Raw genomic sequence first — 22,600 nt, forward strand, 5'->3', positions numbered from 1 at the left:
CAGCCCTACCCATGTGTCAAACTTGGCCTGTTGCGGGGTAAGAAGATAAGGATTTGGCCAGTTGGTAGTTCTCTACCACTGATATAAGCATTTTATTTTTTTCATTGGCTCCTGTGAATCAGTGGGCTGCCTTGTTTTCTGTATTACAGAGATGTTGGGGCTTAAAGGAAAATTGAGAAGGTTGTCTCCATGGCCTTAACATCACAAGCTAAACTTGAAATTTTTTTCTTGGCTTGTCCTAATTTTATGTTTTGACATCAGTAATCCTAGCAAGGCTGTGTAAGATGCAAGCAGTCTTTTCATAGACAATGGATTGTTGAGAGAGTCGAAAGTCTGAGGAAGACATTGCACAGTGGTTTCTAGGGATGAACTGGCATATCTTTAGCTTTCATAAGGCAGGCAAAGCAGTAACTTGCAGAGCTTTTGCATTTCGATAAAACCTTACATAATTCCTAAAGGACAATCTAATCTTGCTAAGCAGAACTAGGTCTAGGATACCATGGACAGAGTGTAAAGAATAGATGCCCAGTGCACAGTCAGAGGTCACAGTAGGAAGAATCATGCAGTACCACTGTTTTGCAAAGAGTCCACTGGTAAAAATTCAGCTGATAAAAGCAGGCAGGATAGAAGGAAGAATAAATGGAATAAAAGATGTGTGTGTGTGTCTCTCTGTGTGTGTGCTTATATCCTGCCTAAGGCATTAAGTGCAGCATATTTTGAATTTCCAGATACTATCATTCAAATACTGGTAGTTAGGTCCAGTCCTGATCCATCTATAAGCCCCTTTAGATTAGTCTGTGGCCTGCTCTGGTTGATGAATGGAACCAGAATGGAAGAGGCAGATACAAGGAAGCTGACCTGAGATGAAATGTTACAACTAGTCCTGGAGCCAAAGCGAGCAGAGTTCACCTTATAAGCCCTGCCAGTGGAAGGCCTGTGGCAGGACTTGTACTTGCTCAGTGGATAGTTTGCCCCGCTCTCTTTCCCCATGTGTGACCCCCTGAAACTGGCCCCAAAGGTGTTGGGAGCACCCCCACAACAGCATAAGGGAGAGGGGGGGAATGCTTGCACAGACAGAACTATCACCTTCATAGAATATTGACTTCTGTCCAAGATGCTTAGATGAGCTAACAGTGAGAACAGGATTTTATATGCTTTGAAATAGCTGGTTGGCTGATTGTGAGAAAACTATTTTCTGTTAACGGCATTTCCTTTTACTTTCTCTTGTCTTCTTCCCGTATGGGAGAACCAGCCTATTTCAGCTAACATATAGTAAGTCTACACCTGTGTTCATGTCCTGTGACATTTGGCATCTAAGTATACATGCACACACCTGATCACTTGCAGCTTCAGGTCAATTTCAATTGTTAATTGCTGAGGGAGCCAGTTTTTGGTGAAAGATGGCTCCAAACAAACATGGTCTTTAAAACCAGACAATGAATGAAAATGAGGACCGCTATTCAGGTCTCTGTGAATTTCAGAGAAAGGAAGGTATGCTTTGAGAAACAGGAGAAAAATTGAGAGGTCGGACAGAAAAAATATTTGACAGGAAAGGTATATGTATATAATTTGTATTTCAGGGCTTTCAGACTAGAATGTGATATGCACTTTTTAAAAAGATACTTAAAAACAAGAGAAAGTAATATTGACATGCATATAATGTCTATTATGTCGGACCTTGCGTTCGACTGAGTGACTCCTGTGGTCGAGTCCTCCGACGATGATTAACGACCTGAGCCTTTGATGAGGCTCCAGGCACGTTTCCCCATTACGCAGAGTATCCAGCAGCAGGGAAGGAGCCAAGAAATATGAGCTACAATGCAAAGAGCGTTTTATTTCTAACTACACAGACAGAAAAGAAATATACATGCTCTCTCTGTGAAGGCAGAGAGCAACTGAAACAAAGGAACAGGAAACCAGTAACATCACATCTGTCTCCTGTCTTCTGTGAGACTTCCAGCAGTCTGGAATCTCTGGAATGCAAAACAGAGCCTTGTGACTCCAAGCACTGCACAGTGGCAACACACAGAAACCAACATATTACACCACATAGTCTTAATATTTATTTTGATGTTTCCTTTTGGCAGTTGCCTGGACTCTGCTGAAGGCAAAAGAATGGTGCAGAAGTATGACGATCTGATGGAGATACTAGAAAAGTAAGTCTGTTTAGGACATGATTTGAGAATATATTAGCCATTATTAAGGCATGCTTTATAGCAGGGGTCAGCAAAGTTTTTCAACAGGGGGCTGGCCCACTGTCCCTCACACCTTGTGGGGGGCCGGACTATATTTTGGGGGAAAAAGAAGCACAAATTCCTATGCCCCACAAAAGGACACATTCTACTCATGTAAAAACACCAGGCAGGCCCCACAAATAACCCAGAGATGCATTTTAAATAAAAGGACACATTCTACTCATGTAAAAACACACGGATTCCTGGACCGTCTGCAGGCTGGATTTAGAAGGCGACTGGGCCGGATCCGTCCCCCGGGCCTTAGTTTGCCTACCCATGCTTTATAGCTTTGATGGATTCAAGCAATGCATATCTAATAGTTGCCTTTTATATTAATTTAGTTTAAATTTGTTCCTCTCCCTTGGTTGTGCTGGCTGAGTTTCATATTTTGGTTGCACAAGTTTATGTGCAAGTTGATGTTAGCACAGTAATAAAATTCTGAAGCCTTGTTCTTTCTTGGAGGCTAGGGAGAGCTGTGGCAGTGTGCCTTTTCCCAAAATGCTGCTTATTTGATTGCACAAATGGATGAAACACCGCAATTTGATCTTCACTTTATCTAGTTATCAAAGCTCCCACATTTGAGTTCTGTTTACTGTACAGTTAGTGCTGAGCCATTCCATTATATACCTGCACATTTATGCATCTTGGGTGTATATAGGAGCTGCACTAACTCAGGACTGGACATATCTAGTAAGTAAAGGAAGTTAGTTTCAAATACCTAGCTTAACCGTATAGCGTTTGTGTGTGCGCCTGTGATTCTGAGTTCCAGGAGTTGGGAAGTTCATAAGTTTGGGATGGGGTTGCATTGCCTCTGAAGAAACAGCTGCATAGTTCAGGCATACGGCTAGATCCAGCTTTGTCACTGGATGCTCAGGTGAACTCCGTGGCAAACTGTGACTATGCCCATTCCTGGACAGGGATAGTTTGGCCATTGCAATTAAGGCACTGGTAATCTCAAGATTGGACTACAGTAATGTATTGTGTATGGGGTTTCCCTTGGGACTGGTGCAGAAGGCTGTGGCAAGGTTGCTGAGTACAGCACACATCTATACTTTTGCCTAGGGAACTGCACTGGCTACTGATCGCTTACCAGGCCATGTGCAGTGCCTTCTTGTTAACACATAAAACCCTGAACAAGATTACCTGAAAGGCCGCCTCCCCTTTTATAGATTCTTCAGGGTTGGAGATGTTATTTTAGCCGTCTCCTGAAGAATAAGGGACACAACTGCAGGAACTCCCATCCTGTGCTGCTTTTGGCACCTGCAGTTTCCTTTCCACAGCTTTGCTTGCAGCATAGCTAGGAAATCTGTTCCAGCAAAAAGAGTTCAGACAGCCGCCTAACAGTTTACAGAGCCTGACATGGTGGTTGTGGTCTTATGGCAGATACCAAGAGAAGCTTTATAAGGAGTGGTTCCAGACTGTGTCTGAAAAATCGCAGTATAACCTCACTCGACCGATCATCCGAAGGCATTCGGAAAGTAAGCTGATCGCTGTAAATTTTGACCCTCAGGTAAGATGTGAGAGCGTTTTATTACTTACTTACTTACTTCTTCATTTATAACCTGTGCTTATATAAAATGGGCAAAAAGCATCCATAAAAACATGATTGAAAACTTTGGTAAAACATCAATAAAAATAGATTGGTTAAAATGAGAACAAAATAATATTTCAAAGGCCTAGCTAAACAATCGTTTTCAAAAGACACCTGAAAGAAGGCAGGGACAATCTGCTTATCTTCTGCTGGAAGGAAATGCCACATGGCAGGGCCTGCCTCACAAAAGGCTCAATCCCTAGTGGAGACCAACCAAACCTCAGGGGCACCTGGAACCACAAGTGCCCTGTCGGAGAATCTCAGTGATCAAGGTAGAGCGTAAGCCAGGCATAGACAAATTTGGCCCTCCAGATGTTTTGGGACTACAACTCCCATCATCCCTAGCTAACAGGACCAGTGGTCAGGGATGATGGGAGTTGTAGTCCCAAAAATATCTGGAGGGCTGAGTTTGCATAAGGAGTCAGGTAGTTCAAGTTGTTTAAGGCTTTGTGAATCAACAAAGAAAGGGGGAGGGAATTAATGGTAAAATACTAAAATATTTTAAGTATTGAAATGGAATTAGGAAAAGTATGTTATTCTGAGCAGCGAGTAAGGGAGGGAAGAGAAACATCATGGAAGGGGGGCGGGAAGTTAACTTTTGAATTTGAATTAATTTTATATTCATTTGTTTGATTGATTTTTTTTGAAAAGCAGTAAAAATTAATTGGCAAAACAACAAGAAGAACAGGTATCTTGAACCTGGAATTGGCAGCTAGTGCATCTCTGTCAGCAGTGGAATAATGTGTTGCCTGTATTCTGCTTCTGTGAGCTGTCTGACCATGCCATTCTGCAGTAGTTGAAACTTCCAGACCAGATACAAGGGCAGCCCCACCTAAAGTGTGTTACAGTAAATAAGCCTTCGGGTTACCAGTCCTTGGACCACTGTGGTCAGGTTGTCATGGTCTAGGGATGATTGTAGCTGTGCCAGAGGCGGAACTAGCTGCTCCAGCACCCGGAGCGGCACACATGCTATGCACCTGGGGGCAGGACGAGCATCCCACGGGGGCAGCATGGCGATGTCACCCCCCTTCAGGGATGACACCCGGGGCGAACTGCACCCCCGCACCTACTGTGTCCGCCAGTGGCTGGTGCAATAGCTGGAGCTGCTAAAAACACACACACACTTTGCCACAAAGGTCACTTGGGCCTCTAGTGAGAGAGATGAGCCAAGGAGTACCCTTGAAAATTTATCTGTTCCTTCGGACAGTGGGGCCACCCGATCCAGGACAGGCAGTTGACCTATCTTCCGGTCATAGTTAACCACCCACCCACAAGGCCTCCACTGTTTGGCAGCAAACAGTGGAATTTGCTGCCAAGGAGTGTGGTGGAGTCTCCTTCTTTGGAGGTCTTTAAGCAGAGGCTTGACAACCATATGTCAGGAGTGCTCTGATGGTGTTTCCTGCTTGGCAGGGGGTTGGACTCGATGGCCCTTGTGGTCTCTTCCAACTCTATGATTCTATGATCTTTCCAGGATTCAAGCTCAGTTTACTGACTCTCATCCAGTCCACCACCAAGTCCAGGACTTGCACGGTCTCTCCTTTAATCAGATGCAATGGAGAAATAGAGCTGGATATCATCAGTATACTGATGATAGCTGTCTGCAAAACTTCAACTGACTGCTCCCTTCGTCTTCGTTATAGATGTTGGGTAGCATTTGGGACAAAAAGTGCCTTGTGGCTCCCCATAGTGAAAACAGCAAGGGTCCAAAGAGCACACTTCCATTGCTCCTTTCTGGATATGATCCCTCAAGTAGGAACAGACTCACTACCACACATTGGCTCTGGTACCCATTCTACTTAGTAAGTCCAGATGGTTATTGAACGGTACTGGAAACCATTGAGAGATCGAACAGAAGGAGCATGGTTGCACCCTCATTTATCCTTCATAAATTTATCTAGAAGAGCATAACCTTCCTTCATGTCCTAATAACTAAGATATCCCGGTTTTCTCTCACGCTGGTGTATGGTGTTAAAGGAACAGACTAGCTTTAAGATCTGCGCCAAGATCCTCTCTAATCAACATCAGTTTTCTAGCAGGAACTTTTCTTTCGTCCAGTTTTGAGATTAGAGCAATTCTGTGCTATAAAGAAGAAGAAGAAATAAGACTATTTAAAAAATAAATCCAAAGGTTTGTGTGAATATGTTTTGCAGCTGGTGTCAGTTTTGCGAGAAGTGAGTTACCTGGGGCCAAGCCAGACTGGGAAGATACCAGAGGCAGCAGCAGAAATCTTTTCTTCCAAGGAGTCCTTCCGGAAGCTGGTAGCCAACCTAGACTTGATGGTCACCTGGTACAATAAAATCCTGCTCACAGTTCTGGAGGTGGAATACCCCCTTGTACAGGACCAGCTGCAGGAGATTGATAGTCAGTTGAGAGAGGCAGAAGAAACACTGAACTGGAAAACAGAAGGTAAGAAGTACCTCTGTAATAGGTTCCGTGGAACCTGGCAGGGATGAAGGTGTACAGAAAAGCAAATAAATAAAATAATTTGAGGCCCAGATTTCTCTTCCTTCATCTAGGCCATCTCTTGGCCCAAAGTCCTACTGATTCACTTTGGTTTGAATGCTGTAAATTGCAGTCTTCTTCCTGTAGATGTACTCATGGTAGGAATGCTGCCTGGATTCTCTATGGCAATTCAGTAACCAATACACTTTTTTAATTATCTGGTTTGTTTCTGGGTTGTCAATTAAATGTTTGTTGACTTTCTCTCCATTGGTGTTGAAAGGGCTTTGGGAACATGTTTCACGACTAGTTGACGGTGTGCGAGATCTTGAGCAAAGAATCCAGAAAACCAAGGACAACATTGAGGAAATTCAGAATATCATGAAAACTTGGGTCTTCCCAGTTTTTGAAAGAAAAGATGGGAAGAAAGAATCTCTGCTGTACTTAGATGGTCGACATGAACGACTGGACAAACACTATCGTCTCATCACAGATTCGGGGCATAAGATCCATTTACTAATCAAGGTTGAGTTTTTTTTGTTTTTTGACATAAATTATAAAGGGGATTCTCCCAGGAAATGCTATCTGCGATTCTTTATTTTCCATCAGAATTGGCCATAAATGGCTAATGTCAAAGGGGCTATCTGGTTTTCCCTGGGGCATGAATAAGTCAGGCTGTTAAATTGCTATCACCCTGCTGTACATTGACATCAGCATTCAACATGTTGCTCAGCCTATACAGGCAGCGACTGTTTTAGGCATGCCCGATATGTGCAGCTATGTTGAATTCCTCCCCAGATGTTGCAAGTAGTGTATTCCAGCAGGCTGTTGGCACTAGAACTGGTATATTCTCCAAGTATTTATAAATAATAATAACCTTTTGAACTATGAAGTCTGTGTAGCCTTAGTAAGATGCACATAGGCTGAGAATATTAGAACAATGTAAGACAACAGGAGAAATACAAGTGACTGGTTATTACTGCCAAACGAGCTGATGGGACTGTCTGACCTTTTGTTAATGCTGAAATGTTGAGATCACCTTCATTTGATTGTGGCTTCTATATATTTAGGAAAACTTGAGACTATTTGCAGCAGATCCAACTTCTGATATTTGGAAAGCTTATTTGGAGCATGTGGATGAGATTGTCCTTGATGGATTCTTTAATGTCATTGAATGTTCACTGAAGTACCTTTTGGAAAACACAGGTGAACTTGTCCTTGCTCATGCAAGCTACTTATCAATTGATCTAGGGTAGGAGGGTGGTTCTGATGCTATTGGGATTATGTGGGAGTAGCAGAAGTAGGGTGAGAGAGAGAGAGAGAGAGAGAGAGAGAGAGATTGGACACAATTATACAATCACTGAAAGCAAGTAAGATATTTGTCCTGTAAAAGCTGCTGACCTTCCTTTGCATCTTGATTTATTTACTGTTGCATTTTAAGATTGTTGCATTCTCACCCTGGGATTTTTCGCTAGAAATGCCACAAATAAATTAATTTACTTTGCTGATGGCAAAAATAATGCATTCAAACCAAAAAAGTATGTTTCTGTCATTGCTGTTATGCTGGTGTCTGTCTGTTTCTCTATATTCATTAGTAATTTCCATTGGGGAGGTTGTTAAGAACTGTCTGAAACTTAGTCCACCTTCTTATGCTGTCTTACAGATTCCAAGGCAGGCCTTGCTCCTCTCTTCAAAGTGCAGCTGGATTTGTCTGTTCCAGAGATGATATTCCGTCCTTCTTTGGATGCCGGTGCCTCTGATAGTTTTTATGATTTGGTTGAGGCTCTTGTCAATGATATATATCGAGTGTCTTCCCTGGTTCCCAGGCTTGCAGACCACAGCACTTTCTCCCATTATCAGGTCTTTAACCTTGGCCAGCTGTTGTCCTTTTTTTGCATCTGGGTGATTGTCCTGTTTAATAACCCAGCTTTGTACTTCTTTTCTCTTCAGGATGACATGGAGGAGTTGACTGAACTTGCTGACATGCGCCACATCCTAATGGATCGCATCCGGAAGATGATGTCAACTTGCTGTGACTACCGCAGCTCTTTTGACCACTACTCATATCTCTATGTGGATGACAGGAAAGAATTCATGCGCCAGTTCCTGTTGTACAGCCATGTCCTCACTGCAGAGGAGATAGAGGCCCATGCTGAGGATGGCGTCCCAGAGAGCCCTCCTACGCTGCAGCAGTTCAAAGAGCAGATAGACTCTTACGAGAAGGTCTATGAGGAAGTGAGATGCCTGGAGCCAGTCATTGTATTTGACAGCTGGATGAAAGTGGATGCCCGCCCCTTCAAGGTGTCCCTTCTGAAGATAATTAAGAAGTGGAGCTTTATGTTCAAGCAGCACCTCATTGATCATGTGACTCACAGGTATCATTGTTTCGCTGCTGCACCACTTACCGTATTTTTCGCTCCATAAGGCACACCTGACCATAAGGCACACCTAGTTTTTAGAGGGGGAATTCAAGAAAAAAAATATTATTTAAAGGGAGCGCTGAGCAGAGCTTGTGGGGCTGACGGGGGAAGCCCGGGTTCCCCCCCCCCAGCCCCAGGGACCACACATTCGCTCCATAAGATGCACAGACATTTTCCCTTAGTTTTTAAGAGGAAAAAGGTGCATCTTATGAAGTGAAAAATACAGTAAATAATCTTTAGGGTTTGTGTGATTTCTGTTTAAGGATAGAAGAAAGGCCACACAACAGTGAAGTTATTAAAGTTAGCCATTTTAAACCCCATTTTAAAAACTGTGGAAATTCTGATTCCCTTTGGCTATACAGGGTTGGCAGAACTAGAAATGACTCTTACTTTGCTTCTTCCTGTTATTTGCTTTAGGGGTGGAAACCTGCGGCCTTCTAGGTGTTGCTGCCCTACAATTTCCATCATCCTTGACCCGTTGCTGTTGGAAGTTGGAGTCCAGCATCATTTGGCGGGTCACAGGTTCTCCACTCCTGCTTTTAAGCTTAATATTCACAATCCTCAACATGTTTTCAATGTATGTTCTGTTTCACTGCCTTTAGTTTGGCTGACCTTGAAGAGTTCGTAAAAGTTGCCGAGATTGGTTTGAGCAAAACGGTGGAGAGTGGAGATTATGAGGGCTTGGTGGAAGTTATGGGCCACCTATTGGCCGTTAAAGATAGGCAGACCAGCACTGATGAGATGTTTGAGCCCTTGAAACAAACAATTGAATTGCTGAAGATCTATGAGCAAGAATTGCCAGGGGAAGTCTATAAGCAGCTGGAGGTAGGTGGAAACATGCTGCTAATATGCAAATGCGTGGACAGATTAAAAACTGAACTACATTCATCTGTGAACAGAGTTATCCTCAGAACAAATGTTCTTTAGGTATGCAGCACATGTAGGAAGATTGCTCTGATAGATGGAGGATGCAAGAATGTTGGAGGGCTAGTCTAATTCCATAATGTAAAGTTTCATTGAGATATTTTTCATTTACACTACCCAAGCAAATTTTCAGGGAAGACTCAATCTTACAGCACTGGGGGAACTACAAAGAGGTGGAACCGATCAGCATCTGGTTAGGAAGTAACCAACTCTGAGCTTTTTTCTGCAGGAAGAATAGACTAGAAATGCAGTGTATGCGGGGATGCGGGTGGCGCTGTGGTCTAAACCACACAGCCTAGGGCTTGCCAATCAGAAGGTTGGCGGTACGAATCCCTGCAACGGGGTGAGCTCCTGTTGTTCGGTCCCTGCTCCTGCCAACCTAGCAGTTCAAAAGCACGTCAGAGTACAAGTAGATAAATAGGTACCCCTCTGGTGGGAAGGTAACAGTGTTTCTGTGCGCTGCTCTGGTTTGCCAGAAGGAGCTTAGCCATGCTGTCCACATGACCTGGAAGCTGGCTCCCTCAGCCAGTAAAGCGAGATGAGCGCTGCAACCCCAGAATCATCCGCGACTGGACTTAACGGTCAGGGGTCCCTTTACCTCCCTTTACCTTACAGTGTATGCAATGTTGTGCAAACAACCTTCCCCTCCTCCCATGCCCTCCCAATCTGTTCCAGATGATTCCCCAACCCTCCAAAGAATATTTGCAGAGCACACAGGGAGAGAAGAAAGGGAAGTTTTGTTGCATAGGTAGAAGTCCCTTTCACTTGTGCATGAACACTGTTGAATACAATCCATAATCTACTATTTTGGGGAAAACGTTTTGTCTGTTTGTACATTTGTTTTCTATAATTTGGCCGTCTCCTAAGATACTGTTGCAAAACCTGGCACAAGACTACTTGAAGTGGGGAGTGGGTGGCGGGTCTTTGATGTTTGGATGCTTGGCGCCATTTAGAATCAAGATGGGAGACCAAAATGTAATTTTGATGTGACTTCACCTAATTTTTGGCATGACCGGTCCAAACTCACAAATTATACAATCCATTTAAAATTTTTGGTTTCTAAAAATTCTTGGGCACTGCTGAACTCTCTCACTAGTCTACTATATATTTGGTAAAGTGGTTTGTCTGTCTGTCCATTAATTTGTATTCTATACATTCAGACATCTCTTGAGATATAATTGCCAAACTTGGCACAAGAGGTCCTGAGGTTAGGGTGGAGCTCTTTGTTGACATTTGGACTCTGGCTGCTATTTTGAATCAAGACAGCTGACCGAAATGTGGCTTTAGTGTGCCTTCACCGTTTTTTGGCTTAGGTTCAGCTGCCTCTAAATATATTGTTACCAAATTCGGCACAAGGGTTCCAGAGGTAGGGGTGGGGTTTTTGGTTGATGTTTGGATGCCAGGGGCCATTTTGAATCAAGATGGCAGACAGAAACATGACTTCACCTGATTTCGGGTGTGATGGGCCCAAGCTTGCAAATTATATTATCTATTTATGAAACATGGTAGTTTTTGGTTTCTAAACAATCTCAGGCAGCTCTGGGCACTCCCAAATAGTACTTATATGAAAATAATAAATCCTAGTTGCACACCTCAGTGTGATTACATCACATAATAGCTCCATTGAAGTATTTGGGAAGTGTTCTGGAATAAGCAATTTGAATGTTATACCTTGAGTCTGGAGCCCTAAAGCAAACTTACTTGGAAATAAGTACCATTGAGATCAGTGAGATTTGCTTCTGAGAAATGTGCCTAGAATTGGACTGCAAATCATTGCTGTCCATTTAATTTTGTTGCACTTCAGCTGCTGAAATGCCACTGTTTAAGCCTGTCTTGAGATGCTTTTAAAAATATTTTGTAGAGACGCTGCTGAATTTTAGCTTAGGCTCAATATTTTATTTTTATCTATTACTATTCTTGAAACACTTGCTTTCACCTATTAATGCAATATTTTATTTTTATTCAGTGTTCTTCTTGAAACATGCATTTTCACCCATTAGCATTCTAACAACTTTTAAGTGGGTTGGGGATTCAGAAGCTTCAATTGTACTAGCCTATTGAGCATGGGGACGCGGGTGGCGCTGTGGGTTAAACCACAGAGCCTAGGGCTTGCCGATCAGAAGGTTGGCAGTTTGAATCCCTGCGATGAGGTGAGCTCCCGTTGCTCGGTCCCTGCTCCTGCCAACCTAGCAGTTCGAAAGCATGTCAAAGTGCAAGTAGATAAATAGGTACCGCTCCAGTGGGAAGGTAAACAGCGTTTCCATGCACTGCTCTGGTTCGCCAGAAGCGGCTTAGTCATGCTGGCCACATGAGCCGGAAGCTGTACGCCGGCTCCCTCGGCCAGTAAAGCGAGATGAGCGCCGCAACCCCAGAGTTGGTCACGACTGGACCTAATGGTCAGGAGTCTCCTTTACTATTGAGAATGCAGGTATGGTCCTTAATAACTCAAGACCATGACAAATACAGTCCTCATCTTCATATAGGACTAAAATAATTCTTTTGGCGTGTCACCACTTGTCTCCAAATCAGGGGAGCAGGGGAAGGAACAATACTCAAATTAGGACAATGTCTTGATTAGCAAGGGATAATGTTGCCAATTATATCCTGGCAAAATAATTATCATGGTCTTGCTGTTGCAAACGTAAAATTTGGTGTGTTCCAGCAGTGTGTGAAAGCTGTACACAAACAGGCTGGAGACACTTTAGTTCAAGTTGAGGTGCTCTTCTCCAGCATCTTTCTCTGTTGTAATCTCAATTTGCTTCTAGGAGCTGCCAGAGAAATGGAGCCACGTGAAGAAGCTGGCAATAACTGTGAAGCACCATGTAGCTCCTTTACAGGGAAATGAAGTGACGGTTCTCCGCAAGAAGTGTGCTGTGTTTGATGTGGAGCAACATAAATTCAGGGAACGATTTCACCAACAGGCACCATTCAGGTTAGAGCAGGTAGCAGGTGTAAAAGGCGGAGGACTTGTGTGTTTTTCAGTGGCAGCGTTTACCTTTTCATCTCGGCTACCAAGGAAAGATGAAATAACAAAGGCCACTAATAGGACTGTTCCCTACAGTAGCATACTATTATTATGACATCTCTTGTGCCCTTGGTGCCCAACTCTTGACTGTGAAAAACAATAATCTTTGCTTACCCTTTTTACAGTAGGAGCCATTGAAGAGTGAATATTTATGCATGTTTAAGCCTCTTGCATTGATGGTTTGCATTGCCATTTTTTGCACCCTACAGTGAAGTCACGAGTTTGATGCATTGTTGGTGAAAACATTGATCTGTCCTTGACCTTTTCAGGCCACTGCTTGAAGTGAAAATTCTAAGTTGATGATATGACCTGAGTTGATATGACCACCTCATCTTTGCCTTCTCAGGCAAAAACTTGCCATACACCCTCTTTTCCCAGAACATGTCATCTTTTTCAGGGGTAGAATTTCTGTCCTGGTGGATTTTTTGAATTTGCCAAAATGTCCTCATTTCCCCCCCTTTGGTACCAAGTGAGCAGATGCGCGCATGGGGAACTGCTGTTCCCGGAGTGCTAAAATTGGACAAGAGCTCATTCAGACATGCGTGTTTGGTTATTCCTTTACTTATTTTCAACAGCTGTCTACTTTGCCGTAAAAGAAAAATAAATCAAGGCAGCAAACAACATGATAGGAAATTAAAAGAGTATCAGACAATAAAATGCATGCAATTAGGCTAAAACAACAATAAACTTGGAATTTAGTATGCTGGTGGGGGAACCTGTGCATCCAAAGGAATGCTGTGATGAGGTTGAGCTTCCTTTCTTAACGTCAACATCAGAAAGCCCCTATCCCAGGCATCCCCAAACTCGGCCCTCCAGATGTTTTGGGACTAAAACTCCTATCATCCCTAGCTAACAGGACCAGTGGGATGATGGGAATTGTAGTCCCAAAACATCTGGAGGCCCGAGTTTGGGGATGCCTGCCCTATCCTGTGGCTCAACCACTGGATGGAGGGTGAACAGGGCCTTAGAGGATTATTTCAATTAAGCTGAGAGACAACATGACACAGTGGTTAGAGTTTCTAGGCTGAGCCCACAGGGCCATACAAAGGATCCTGCAGGACCAAACCATAGGGCTATCTATGCCAGCATCTTCTCTACTGCACCCCTACCCCAGGCATTGGCAAATATGTCCTCTTTTTTGCTCTTTAAAATATGGCAACCCTACCAGAAGGGTTGAGCAGCACAGCTCGGCTTGCTTCAGGTCATGTTAGATCAGGCATAGGCAAACTCGGCCCTCCAGATGTTTTGGGACTACAACTCCCTAGCTAACAGGACCAGAGGTCAGGGATGATGGGAGTTGTAGTCCCAAAACATCTGGAGGGCCGAGTTTGCCTATGCCTGTGTTAGATTATGAGAGACTAAGAAGCTGAATGTCACTTTTGGGTGACCTTTTTAAAATTTGTTTTTGCCTTTTATTGTCTCTCATTTTATGGTCTAGGGTATAGGAAGTATGGTCCAAGGCTTACAGTTCTGGAATAGCTTTGGTTGTGCCTGGAGAGAGTGAGTGTGGGCGGGGCAGCTAAGTTAGGTCTGAAAGTCTGAGGGAAAGATTCAGAAATGTGTCTTTACAATTTGCAGTTGGGTATGTCTCTTTATTTACGGTATGTTTCATTGCACACATGCTTGCTAGTGTTTGGGGATCTAGTGGATTTGTAGGGAAAGAATTAGTCATGACCGAATACAGTTTAAAACCTGCTTCCTAGGTTTGACGCAACAAATCCCTACCAAATGCTGGATGCATCCCACACAGAGCTTATGCAGATGGAAGTTACCATGACCTCAATTTATGATGCAGCTGATTTGTTTGAAGTCAGTGTTCCAGAATACAAACAGCTCAAGCAGTGCCGGAGGGAAGTGCGTATTCTTAAAGAACTCTGGGATATGATCTCCATAGTGATCTCTAGCGTGAATGACTGGGAGACTACGAAATGGCGAGAGATTAACATTGAAAACATGGAGCTGGAGTGCAAAAAGTTCGCCAAAGACACGCGGAGCCTGGATAAGGAAATGAGGGCCTGGGATGCTTTCTCCGGGTTGGACAACAAAGTGAAAAACATCCTGACATCTCTGAGAGCTGTGTCAGAACTGCAGAATCCGGCCATCCGAGAGAGGCATTGGAACCAGCTGATGCAAGCAACAGGTGTGCAGTTCACCATGGATGCAGACACCACCCTGGCAGACCTGCTGAAACTCAACCTGCATAACTTTGAGGATGAGGTGAGAAGCATAGTGGACAAAGCAGTTAAAGAGATGAGCATGGAGAAGGTTGTGAAAGAGCTGAAGACAACCTGGGCCAGCATGGAATTCCAGTACGAACCTCACCCCCGCACAAGTGTCCCCCTGCTGAAATCTGACGAGGAGCTCATTGAGACCCTTGAAGACAACCAAGTCCAGCTGCAGAACCTGATGACATCCAAATACATCGCTTTCTTCTTGGAGGAAGTGTCTTTCTGGCAGAGAAAGTTGTCAACGGCAGACTCCGTCATTTCCATCTGGTTTGAGGTTCAGCGGACTTGGTCTCATTTGGAAAGCATATTCATTGGATCGGAAGATATCCGGGCACAACTTCCGGAGGTAATAACAACCCTGTCTGCTTTCTACGGGAAAGGGCCGAGGGTGATTCTCCATTATTTAGGGAGCATTTACCCCAGGGAGGCTGCTGTTCTGGGAGTCCTGCTTATTCAGTTGCATAATTGTTCAAGGTACTCCATGGCACTGGCTCCCAGTACTGGTTATGTGAGCTGCAATTACAGAATAGTTCCCTCCCCTCCCCACAGACCCCAAAAAGCATGTGTTGGACTGCTGCTGTTTATTATTTAGGGGAGAGCCCGCCTATAGGCTGGTTTACAAGGGCATCCTGATACTTGTGTCATCGTTGGGGATCTCTAATAAAGAAGTATCAGCACTCCACACAAGTTCAGTTCCCAGGATTCTTTAGTGGAGGAGTGACTTAACATGTTACTGTCAGATGTTTCTGGATTGTGACTCTCATCACCCCTGATTATTGGCCCTGCTGGCTGGGGCTAATGGGAGTCCCATAACATCTGATGGGGCACAGCTTAGCTGTCCCTGTTATCCCTGTTTTAGGGGAAGTCAATGTAGCGGAAGTGACATAAAGGTAATATAAATAGTGTATTTCACTCCTGCTAATGAAAGTGATGGGAATGAAAAAAGTTGGTATACCACGTTGAACTGTTCTGTAGAAATCTCTTGTGCTGATGAGAAATGACCGGGGCTGAGAGGAGTGATGAGGTATTCAGATATGCCGGGTTATATCCTCCAGTCATGCAGGAAGGCAGAGAATACATAACAAACTTTTGGACCAGCCTTGTGACCCTAAGCTTCTTGCCCTGTCTTTTACAAGGCCCCTCTGCTTCCACGTCTCCTTTATGCCTCTCCTCTCACCCACCTCGGCCCTCCTGTCCAGAGTGCTCCACAAAGTCAATGGGGAGAGAGCCATGGCCCCCTTGAAGGCCCCACATAGGGCCCGGAGCCTTTTAATCTCAGAAATCCTCCATTATCTGACCCTGGGCTTCTCCCTCAACCATCAGATCAACTTTCCTAGGGCACCATTCTCTACCCAAATTTAAACTGGCTGCACCTAGCTGCCTGCCTACTGAAAGGGGATATACTGAAGCTTAGGGATATATGGAATGGCAGCAGGACCTTCTGTCTTTCTTGTCTTCCATAGGATTCCAAGCGTTTTGAAGGAATTGATGTTGATTTCAAAGAGCTGGCATATGATGCTGAAAGAACCCCAAATGTAGTGGAAGCAACCAACAAGCCTGTCCTTTATGAGCAACTGGAAGATATCCAAAGCAGGTAGGCAGGACTCGCATGGCAGAAGCTTCTGAAACGCTATTCCTGGTTAGGAATGGATCCTTTAAGTTCCTTTTGCATGTATGTAATGGAAACTCTGGTTTTAGTTAATCATGAATGTTTTACATCTCTTTAAGAGCCATTTTGAGGACATCAAATTGATGAATTACACAGAATTAGCAAAGTTAACAGACAAATAACATGAAAAGGGCAATAGTGACTTTAAAAAAGAATGGGAACCCTTTACAATTTACTTACAGAAACAACAAAAAGAGATGGACTCAATGGCAGGCTTTGAATAAACATTCACAACTTTATTTAAGTAGAATATGATGAAAGATAGCAATAACATGTATAGTTATTTAACATGGCAAGTAATGTAATAAACCAGAAAGGGAAGATGAGGGAAGTCAATGGGAGGGTGGGGATAGTAAAATATAAAATTTGGATACTTGTATTTGTAATTTGTTATAATAAAGAAACTCAATAAAAATGTAAAAAAAGAGAGAGCCATTTTGAGGACATTCAAGCTGTTTCACATGTTATATTCTGAAACTGTGCTCTTAAAATGTGCAGAGGCACTGCCAGAAAGTAATATGTGTGCAACCATCTCAAGCAGTCCACTGTGTGTGCATATTAAAGGTGCATATGCCAGCCAACAGGGATTGGTTGTGGCTCTGATGTGCACAGGTGGCGGAAAACACATATTTGTAACCCATGAAAGCAGTGAAGCTTCTCCAAAAAGTGCCTCCCCTCCGAAAGTTATCAAGACAAAAGTATGTGCTTCTTCTAAAGGTATGTTTGCTTTTCTTAGTTTTCTGCACTTTTATATATGTTAAGTGTATTCATATTCTTTTGTGCTTGATTTTGCCAGGTTGTCTTTGTGTGAAAAAGCTTTGGCGGAGTATTTGGACACCAAGCGGTTGGCATTTCCTAGGTTTTACTTTATTTCTTCTGCCGACTTACTGGATATTCTTTCGAATGGCACCAACCCGCAGCTGGTAAGACACCTCAGCTTCTTTTCTACCTATGGAAATGGCTTTTGTTTTGGTAGAATGTGCTTGATTCAACTGTGAGGTTGTTGCTGTAGAAAGGAGACGTGGTTCTATCAGTGCTTTGTTTGTGACCTTGACCATATAAGCCTTCCTTTCGAGAAGCAGCAAGTCTTTGAAACACCACTAGATGGCAGCATCTACATCCTGTACTGGTTTTTATAGAACTGCGTTAAGTATAATCTGTGCATCCTTTTCACAAAAGGAGAGAGGCAAAGGGCTTACCCAGGTGTCAGAATGCTTGCAGATGAAGGCTTTTATTGAGTGCTGGGTGCAAAGATTCAACTGCCTAATACTTGCAAACCTCAAAGGAACTCTGCCGATCTTTCTGCTGATTGATGCCAGTCCAGACTGAAGTAGCAGGATCAACATAGCAAAGTCCAAAGCTGAAATTACATTGTGATTCCCTCATCCCCACTTTTGGGGGGTGCCTCTTCTTTGGCATTGCTTTCTCATGCTCCTTTCAGGTGGGGTAGGAAGAGCGTCTGCTTGGACAAGAATAAGGAATTCACTGAGATTGACCTGCAGGTCCATCCAGTTTCAGAGCGGCGTTTTTCTAATTTGTTGTTGTTGTGTTTTTTTAAAGGAAGCATCCTTTAAAAACCCAACACGCTTTTATTGAAGAGGAAACAATAATTTTCAAACAGTTAAAGTACAGGTTAACTTGCAGTGTAAGCTGATTTCACTTATGCGATTGCAACTTTACACGGGCAGCAGGAAAATAAAAGAGTGGGGAAACCTGCTGTGGAAGGAGCTTTTAAAGCCCTTTGCCTTGCTTATGGGGCTCTGGGACACTCTCAGAACCCTTCCATGTACTTCCCAGAGGTGGTCAGTGCAAGGCCTGCTTCATACAGGTAGGGATGGGTCATGAGTGGGAGAGGTGCTGGTGCCAGGGGTTCCTGCCGTATGCAGTTTTGAGTTTATTAGTGGACCTTTAGAATCGAACCCTCACATAGGCTATGAGTTACCTGTACTTACAGGATGTCCCAAGGGCTGCTTGTCTTCTTTCGTTTTAACAATTTCTAACGGCTCATCGCAAAATGCTGTCTCTTCTTGGAGAATTGCACAGAGCGGAAGATGGCTTCTCCCTTTGTATTGATGGAATGTACATATATCCATGAGGTTCATCCAATGACATTCTTGCCCCCTGAAATAACAACAACAACAACAACACAACACTGTCTCTACAGCCCTTGGCCTTTTCTTCCATGCTTACTGTGTTTTACTGTGTTTTTACTGATAATGGTTGCCTCTGTCCCTGCAGGCCGTGACTCTCCTTCTGCCATATAGAATTGTATATTTAATATGCAGAACACGCATAGTAAAAACCCGTTGGAAGGTATAGGAGGACATACAGGTGGCAAGGAACTCCAATGATGCTAATCCAATCACTGCTTCCATCCTGGCAGATGACCTGCCAGATACAGTTGTGCTGGCATCTCTGGCTACCCAGTGCAAACAGCTAGAACATACTTGAGAATTCAGAGAACTGAGACTCATGTTTCTTTCAAGTGCTACGAATGTCTCTTTTGCTTCACACAGGTGTGGGGATCTTTTTCAGCCAGAGCACTGCACACTCTAGAGGGCAGCCTTTCAGAGGCTGCATTCCAGTGGCGGATAGGGGCCAGAGGAGAAAAAATGGGTGTGGCAAGGGATGCGATTCTTACTTTTGTACAGTAGGCTACATGCAAAAGTCAAAAGTTTCTGTATTCCCACCCACCCACCCAATACATACACATCTTCAGTGTTAATCAAAGCAGATGAGGCACAATCAGAGTTTGAGGAAATCATATTCCAGCAGGGAAAAGCACTTAGGGGGAGTGCAGATCGGATCCAGAGGTGTTGTCTCCTTGAAAGAGACAAGGAGAGTCCTGAGGGTCAGGTAAAGACCCCTCGCTCTGAGGTTCTCCACCCCTTTAGGGCTTCAAGATGACAATGCAGGACAGAGTCCTAAGTCCGTTCCTTGTTTGTGGATGAATCCCCTTCTCCCACAAAAACTATATTAAGAAGAAAAAGGAAGGAATTTGGTCTTGTAGCATACCAAGTGAGCACTATCTGTGTTTGAGTACCACTTGTTTAGTGCTTGTCAAAGTACACCTGGAAAAAGTATATTGTGATGAGAGAAGAATGGTGGATTGGGTGAAATGTCACCATACTTAACACATTTATACCATCAATATCACAGGCCTACACCGTTTAGAGGTCTGCACCTGTTAAACTGGATTCTAAGCAATTGCAGGCTTTATATAACTAACTGCTTCTGCACACAGAAAAAAGCAAAAAAAGGCATTGATTTCTTCCAGCGCAGAATCCTTCTCAGCTACTTATTGGGCTCAGAACTTCAATTTGATCAATGCCTCGAACACAGCAGAAAACACGGGAAAACACAAAGGAAAATATTGCCTTGAAAAGCTCACTGATATAGGAGGAATTATTTGAGCTGTGTCTGTTATTCCTATTTAAAGCGATTTGCTGTAAAATCAAAATAAATGTCAAGTAGAATCAAATATGGATAAACCTGTGGCCTTTCCATTGTTGTCTCTGAGCTCCGTCTGCTGATTCCAGGAGGAGGATTAAATACACAACAATTTTATCTTAGTGGGCCTAGTGTTGGACTTGCAATGATTTAAGTGCAATTGAAAGCTTTAGGGGACAAGTTGGTAGAGAATGAGAATGCTTTATATACAGTTTATCAAATGGAAGGAGGGATGTTTTGTACATAAAAGGAGCTTTCAGGATTGAAGTGAGCTGGTTCTGTAAGCTGCTGAATGCCAATTATGGCTGTTAGGCATTGCACAAAACTTAGGTTTCTAAGAGAAAGAGCATTAACTAAAGACAATGAACAATAAATGTACGATGTCTTTCTCTTTGACGCAGGGGTCCAGTGGTACTATTTTTAAAGGCAGCAGCAAGAGAATGTGGGTTCGTAGATGGTATCCTCCTGTGTTTTCCTAACTGTGGCCCATTATTCTTGGAAGCAATATGGAAAAGTGCTGTGTGCTCTAGCTGCATGGTGCTCAGTCCTAATTGTATACATATATATATTTTGCAGGTCCAGCGACATCTTTCAAAACTCTTTGATAATATGGCCAAGATGAAATTTCAGGTGGATTCAGACCAAAGTTCGACCAAGCTGGGCTTAGGGATGTACAGCAAAGAGGAGGAATATGTTAACTTCAGCGAGCCATGTGACTGCAGTGGACAGGTTAGGGTGATGTCAAGAAACCCATGTTACTTCTGTGAACAAGGTCTATGCCTGTGGTTTTTGTTCAGACTATAACAGAGCATTTCCTATTTGGCACACTGAATGGGTGCTGTAAACAGGTTGTCTTGTGATGTACCTACCCTGGTTACATGATTCAAGCAAAAATGAAAGTTCAATCAGCCTAAGAGTTCTCTGTACAATTTGAGCCTTTTCTGCATGGATTGAGGTGACATTAGATTCAGTATTACTTACTTACTTTTTTATTTGATGCCTTACACCTGAGCAATCACAAGGCAGCTTACAAACAGTGAGCACGGGAAAGCTGAAACAGAAGAACAAAGCAATGCAATTTTAAAACGTATTTTATCCTTCAGAATACCTATAACATTTTGTTACAACAGCTGATGAATTATGCACAACAGAGAATATAACATGTGAGCAACAAAACAGTTACCATCAAATGCCTTGGGAGTAGAGGAAGGTCTTTATCTGGCACTGAAAATATATTAATGACAGTGCCAAGTGAGCCTCACTGGAAAGAGCATTGTATAGACAGGGGGGGCCACCACTGAAAAGGCCCTCTCCCACATCACTGTGACATCAGCTGATCATTTCTGAGTCTGGGCAGGCTCTTGTCAGAGTGGCGCTATGAATGATTTGGGGGTCTTGAGCAGTATAAGGTTTTATAGGTTAAGACTAGCACTTTGAAATGATCTAGGAAACATGTTGGCAGCCGCTGAGGCTGGATCAAGATTGATGTAATATGGTCATACTATCTGATCTCTGTTATTACTCTGGCCACTGCATTCTGCACTAGCTGCAGTTTCTAAACAGTCTTTAAAGGTAGCTCTGCATATAACACATAGCAGTAATCTAACCTGGAGGTAAAAACAAGCCAAGTTTACCTCTGAAGCTAAGTTATCCCTATCCTCATAGGATAGCTGAAGCTGGTAGGGGGCACACCATGCTACTGAGGCTACTGTGGCCAGTGGCAGTAATAGATCCAGGATAGCTCCTAAGCTATGAACCTATTCCTTCAGGATGGAGTTTTGACTCCATCCAGGACCAGTTGAACATCACTCGTTTGGTCAGAAGCATCTAGACTGGGTTTCAGTAAGTTGGCCTTCATCTAGAACGTTATTGTGGTCAGGCACTGGTTCAACGTAACCGAAGCCTCACTTGCAGAAGAGGAAAATGAGAAGCAGAGCTACGTGTCAACAGCATATTATGGCAGTGCACTTCCAAACTCCAGATTACCCCACTCAGCAGTTCCATGTTAGATGTTATGCCAGGGGTCAGCAAACGTACCGCGCCTTGGGCCTGTGTCTCCAGCGCTGATTGTGCAGTGGGCCAGAGGGCGGGGAAGCGCTTGCCCATATGTGTGCGCACATGCTATTTCCGGTGCACTTCTGGGTTGGAGGAACACCGGAAATAGCTTGTGCACATGTGCACAGGCCTCCTCTGACCCGGATGCACATCAGAAATAATGCTTGTGCATGCACACAAGATATTTCCAGTGCTCCTCTGACCCGGAAGTAGGCAGCCGCGCAGCGCAGAGCCAGTAAGAGCGGGCAGTGGCAGGGGTTGCCACGGGCCGGATAAATGAGTCCCTCGGGCCTTATCCAGCCAGCAGCCCTTAGTTTGGGGACCCCTGTGTTATGCAGCAAGGAGGACAAGATATAGACTGTTGTGGAACTCTACACCAGAGAGTCTGCAGGACTGGGCAGTACTATCCAAAACCTCCTAGAGATGGCCATCCAAGTAGAGCAGAAACCCTGCAAAGCAGTAACTGCCAACTCTAGCAGGACACCTTGGTCCAAACAGGGTTAGCAGAGACCCCTGCCTGAAGCCCTGGAGAGCTGTTGCTTGTCAGTGTTAACAATACTGAACC

General features: G+C 43.8%; 1 protein-coding gene and 1 long non-coding RNA gene across 2 annotated transcripts in view; one reads left to right on the top strand and one right to left on the bottom strand.

The window, feature by feature from the left end:
• DNAH9 (dynein axonemal heavy chain 9) overlaps positions 1 to 22,600 on the top strand; it is a 183,395-nt gene that overhangs the window by 13,425 nt on the left and 147,370 nt on the right. Inside the window, exons 11-23 of the mRNA XM_083429627.1 lie at positions 2,088 to 2,156; positions 3,618 to 3,744; positions 5,976 to 6,231; positions 6,548 to 6,789; positions 7,335 to 7,470; positions 7,928 to 8,124; positions 8,215 to 8,639; positions 9,287 to 9,509; positions 12,374 to 12,540; positions 14,337 to 15,207; positions 16,325 to 16,455; positions 17,327 to 17,453; positions 20,557 to 20,709. Coding sequence (XP_083285753.1) covers positions 2,088 to 2,156; positions 3,618 to 3,744; positions 5,976 to 6,231; positions 6,548 to 6,789; positions 7,335 to 7,470; positions 7,928 to 8,124; positions 8,215 to 8,639; positions 9,287 to 9,509; positions 12,374 to 12,540; positions 14,337 to 15,207; positions 16,325 to 16,455; positions 17,327 to 17,453; positions 20,557 to 20,709 — 3,124 coding nt within the window. The remainder of the gene's footprint in view (positions 1 to 2,087; positions 2,157 to 3,617; positions 3,745 to 5,975; positions 6,232 to 6,547; positions 6,790 to 7,334; positions 7,471 to 7,927; positions 8,125 to 8,214; positions 8,640 to 9,286; positions 9,510 to 12,373; positions 12,541 to 14,336; positions 15,208 to 16,324; positions 16,456 to 17,326; positions 17,454 to 20,556; positions 20,710 to 22,600) is intronic.
• Positions 18,478 to 21,839, bottom strand: LOC310672494. Its single transcript, XR_014508627.1, has 3 exons — positions 21,615 to 21,839; positions 20,966 to 21,031; positions 18,478 to 18,651 (listed from the first exon to the last, which is right to left on the bottom strand). It is a non-coding gene; the product is annotated as an uncharacterized lncRNA (long non-coding RNA).

The sequence above is a fragment of the Podarcis tiliguerta genome (genome assembly GCF_965153285.1).
Source record: "Podarcis tiliguerta genome assembly, chromosome: 2".
Taxonomy (NCBI): Eukaryota; Metazoa; Chordata; class Lepidosauria; order Squamata; family Lacertidae; genus Podarcis; species Podarcis tiliguerta.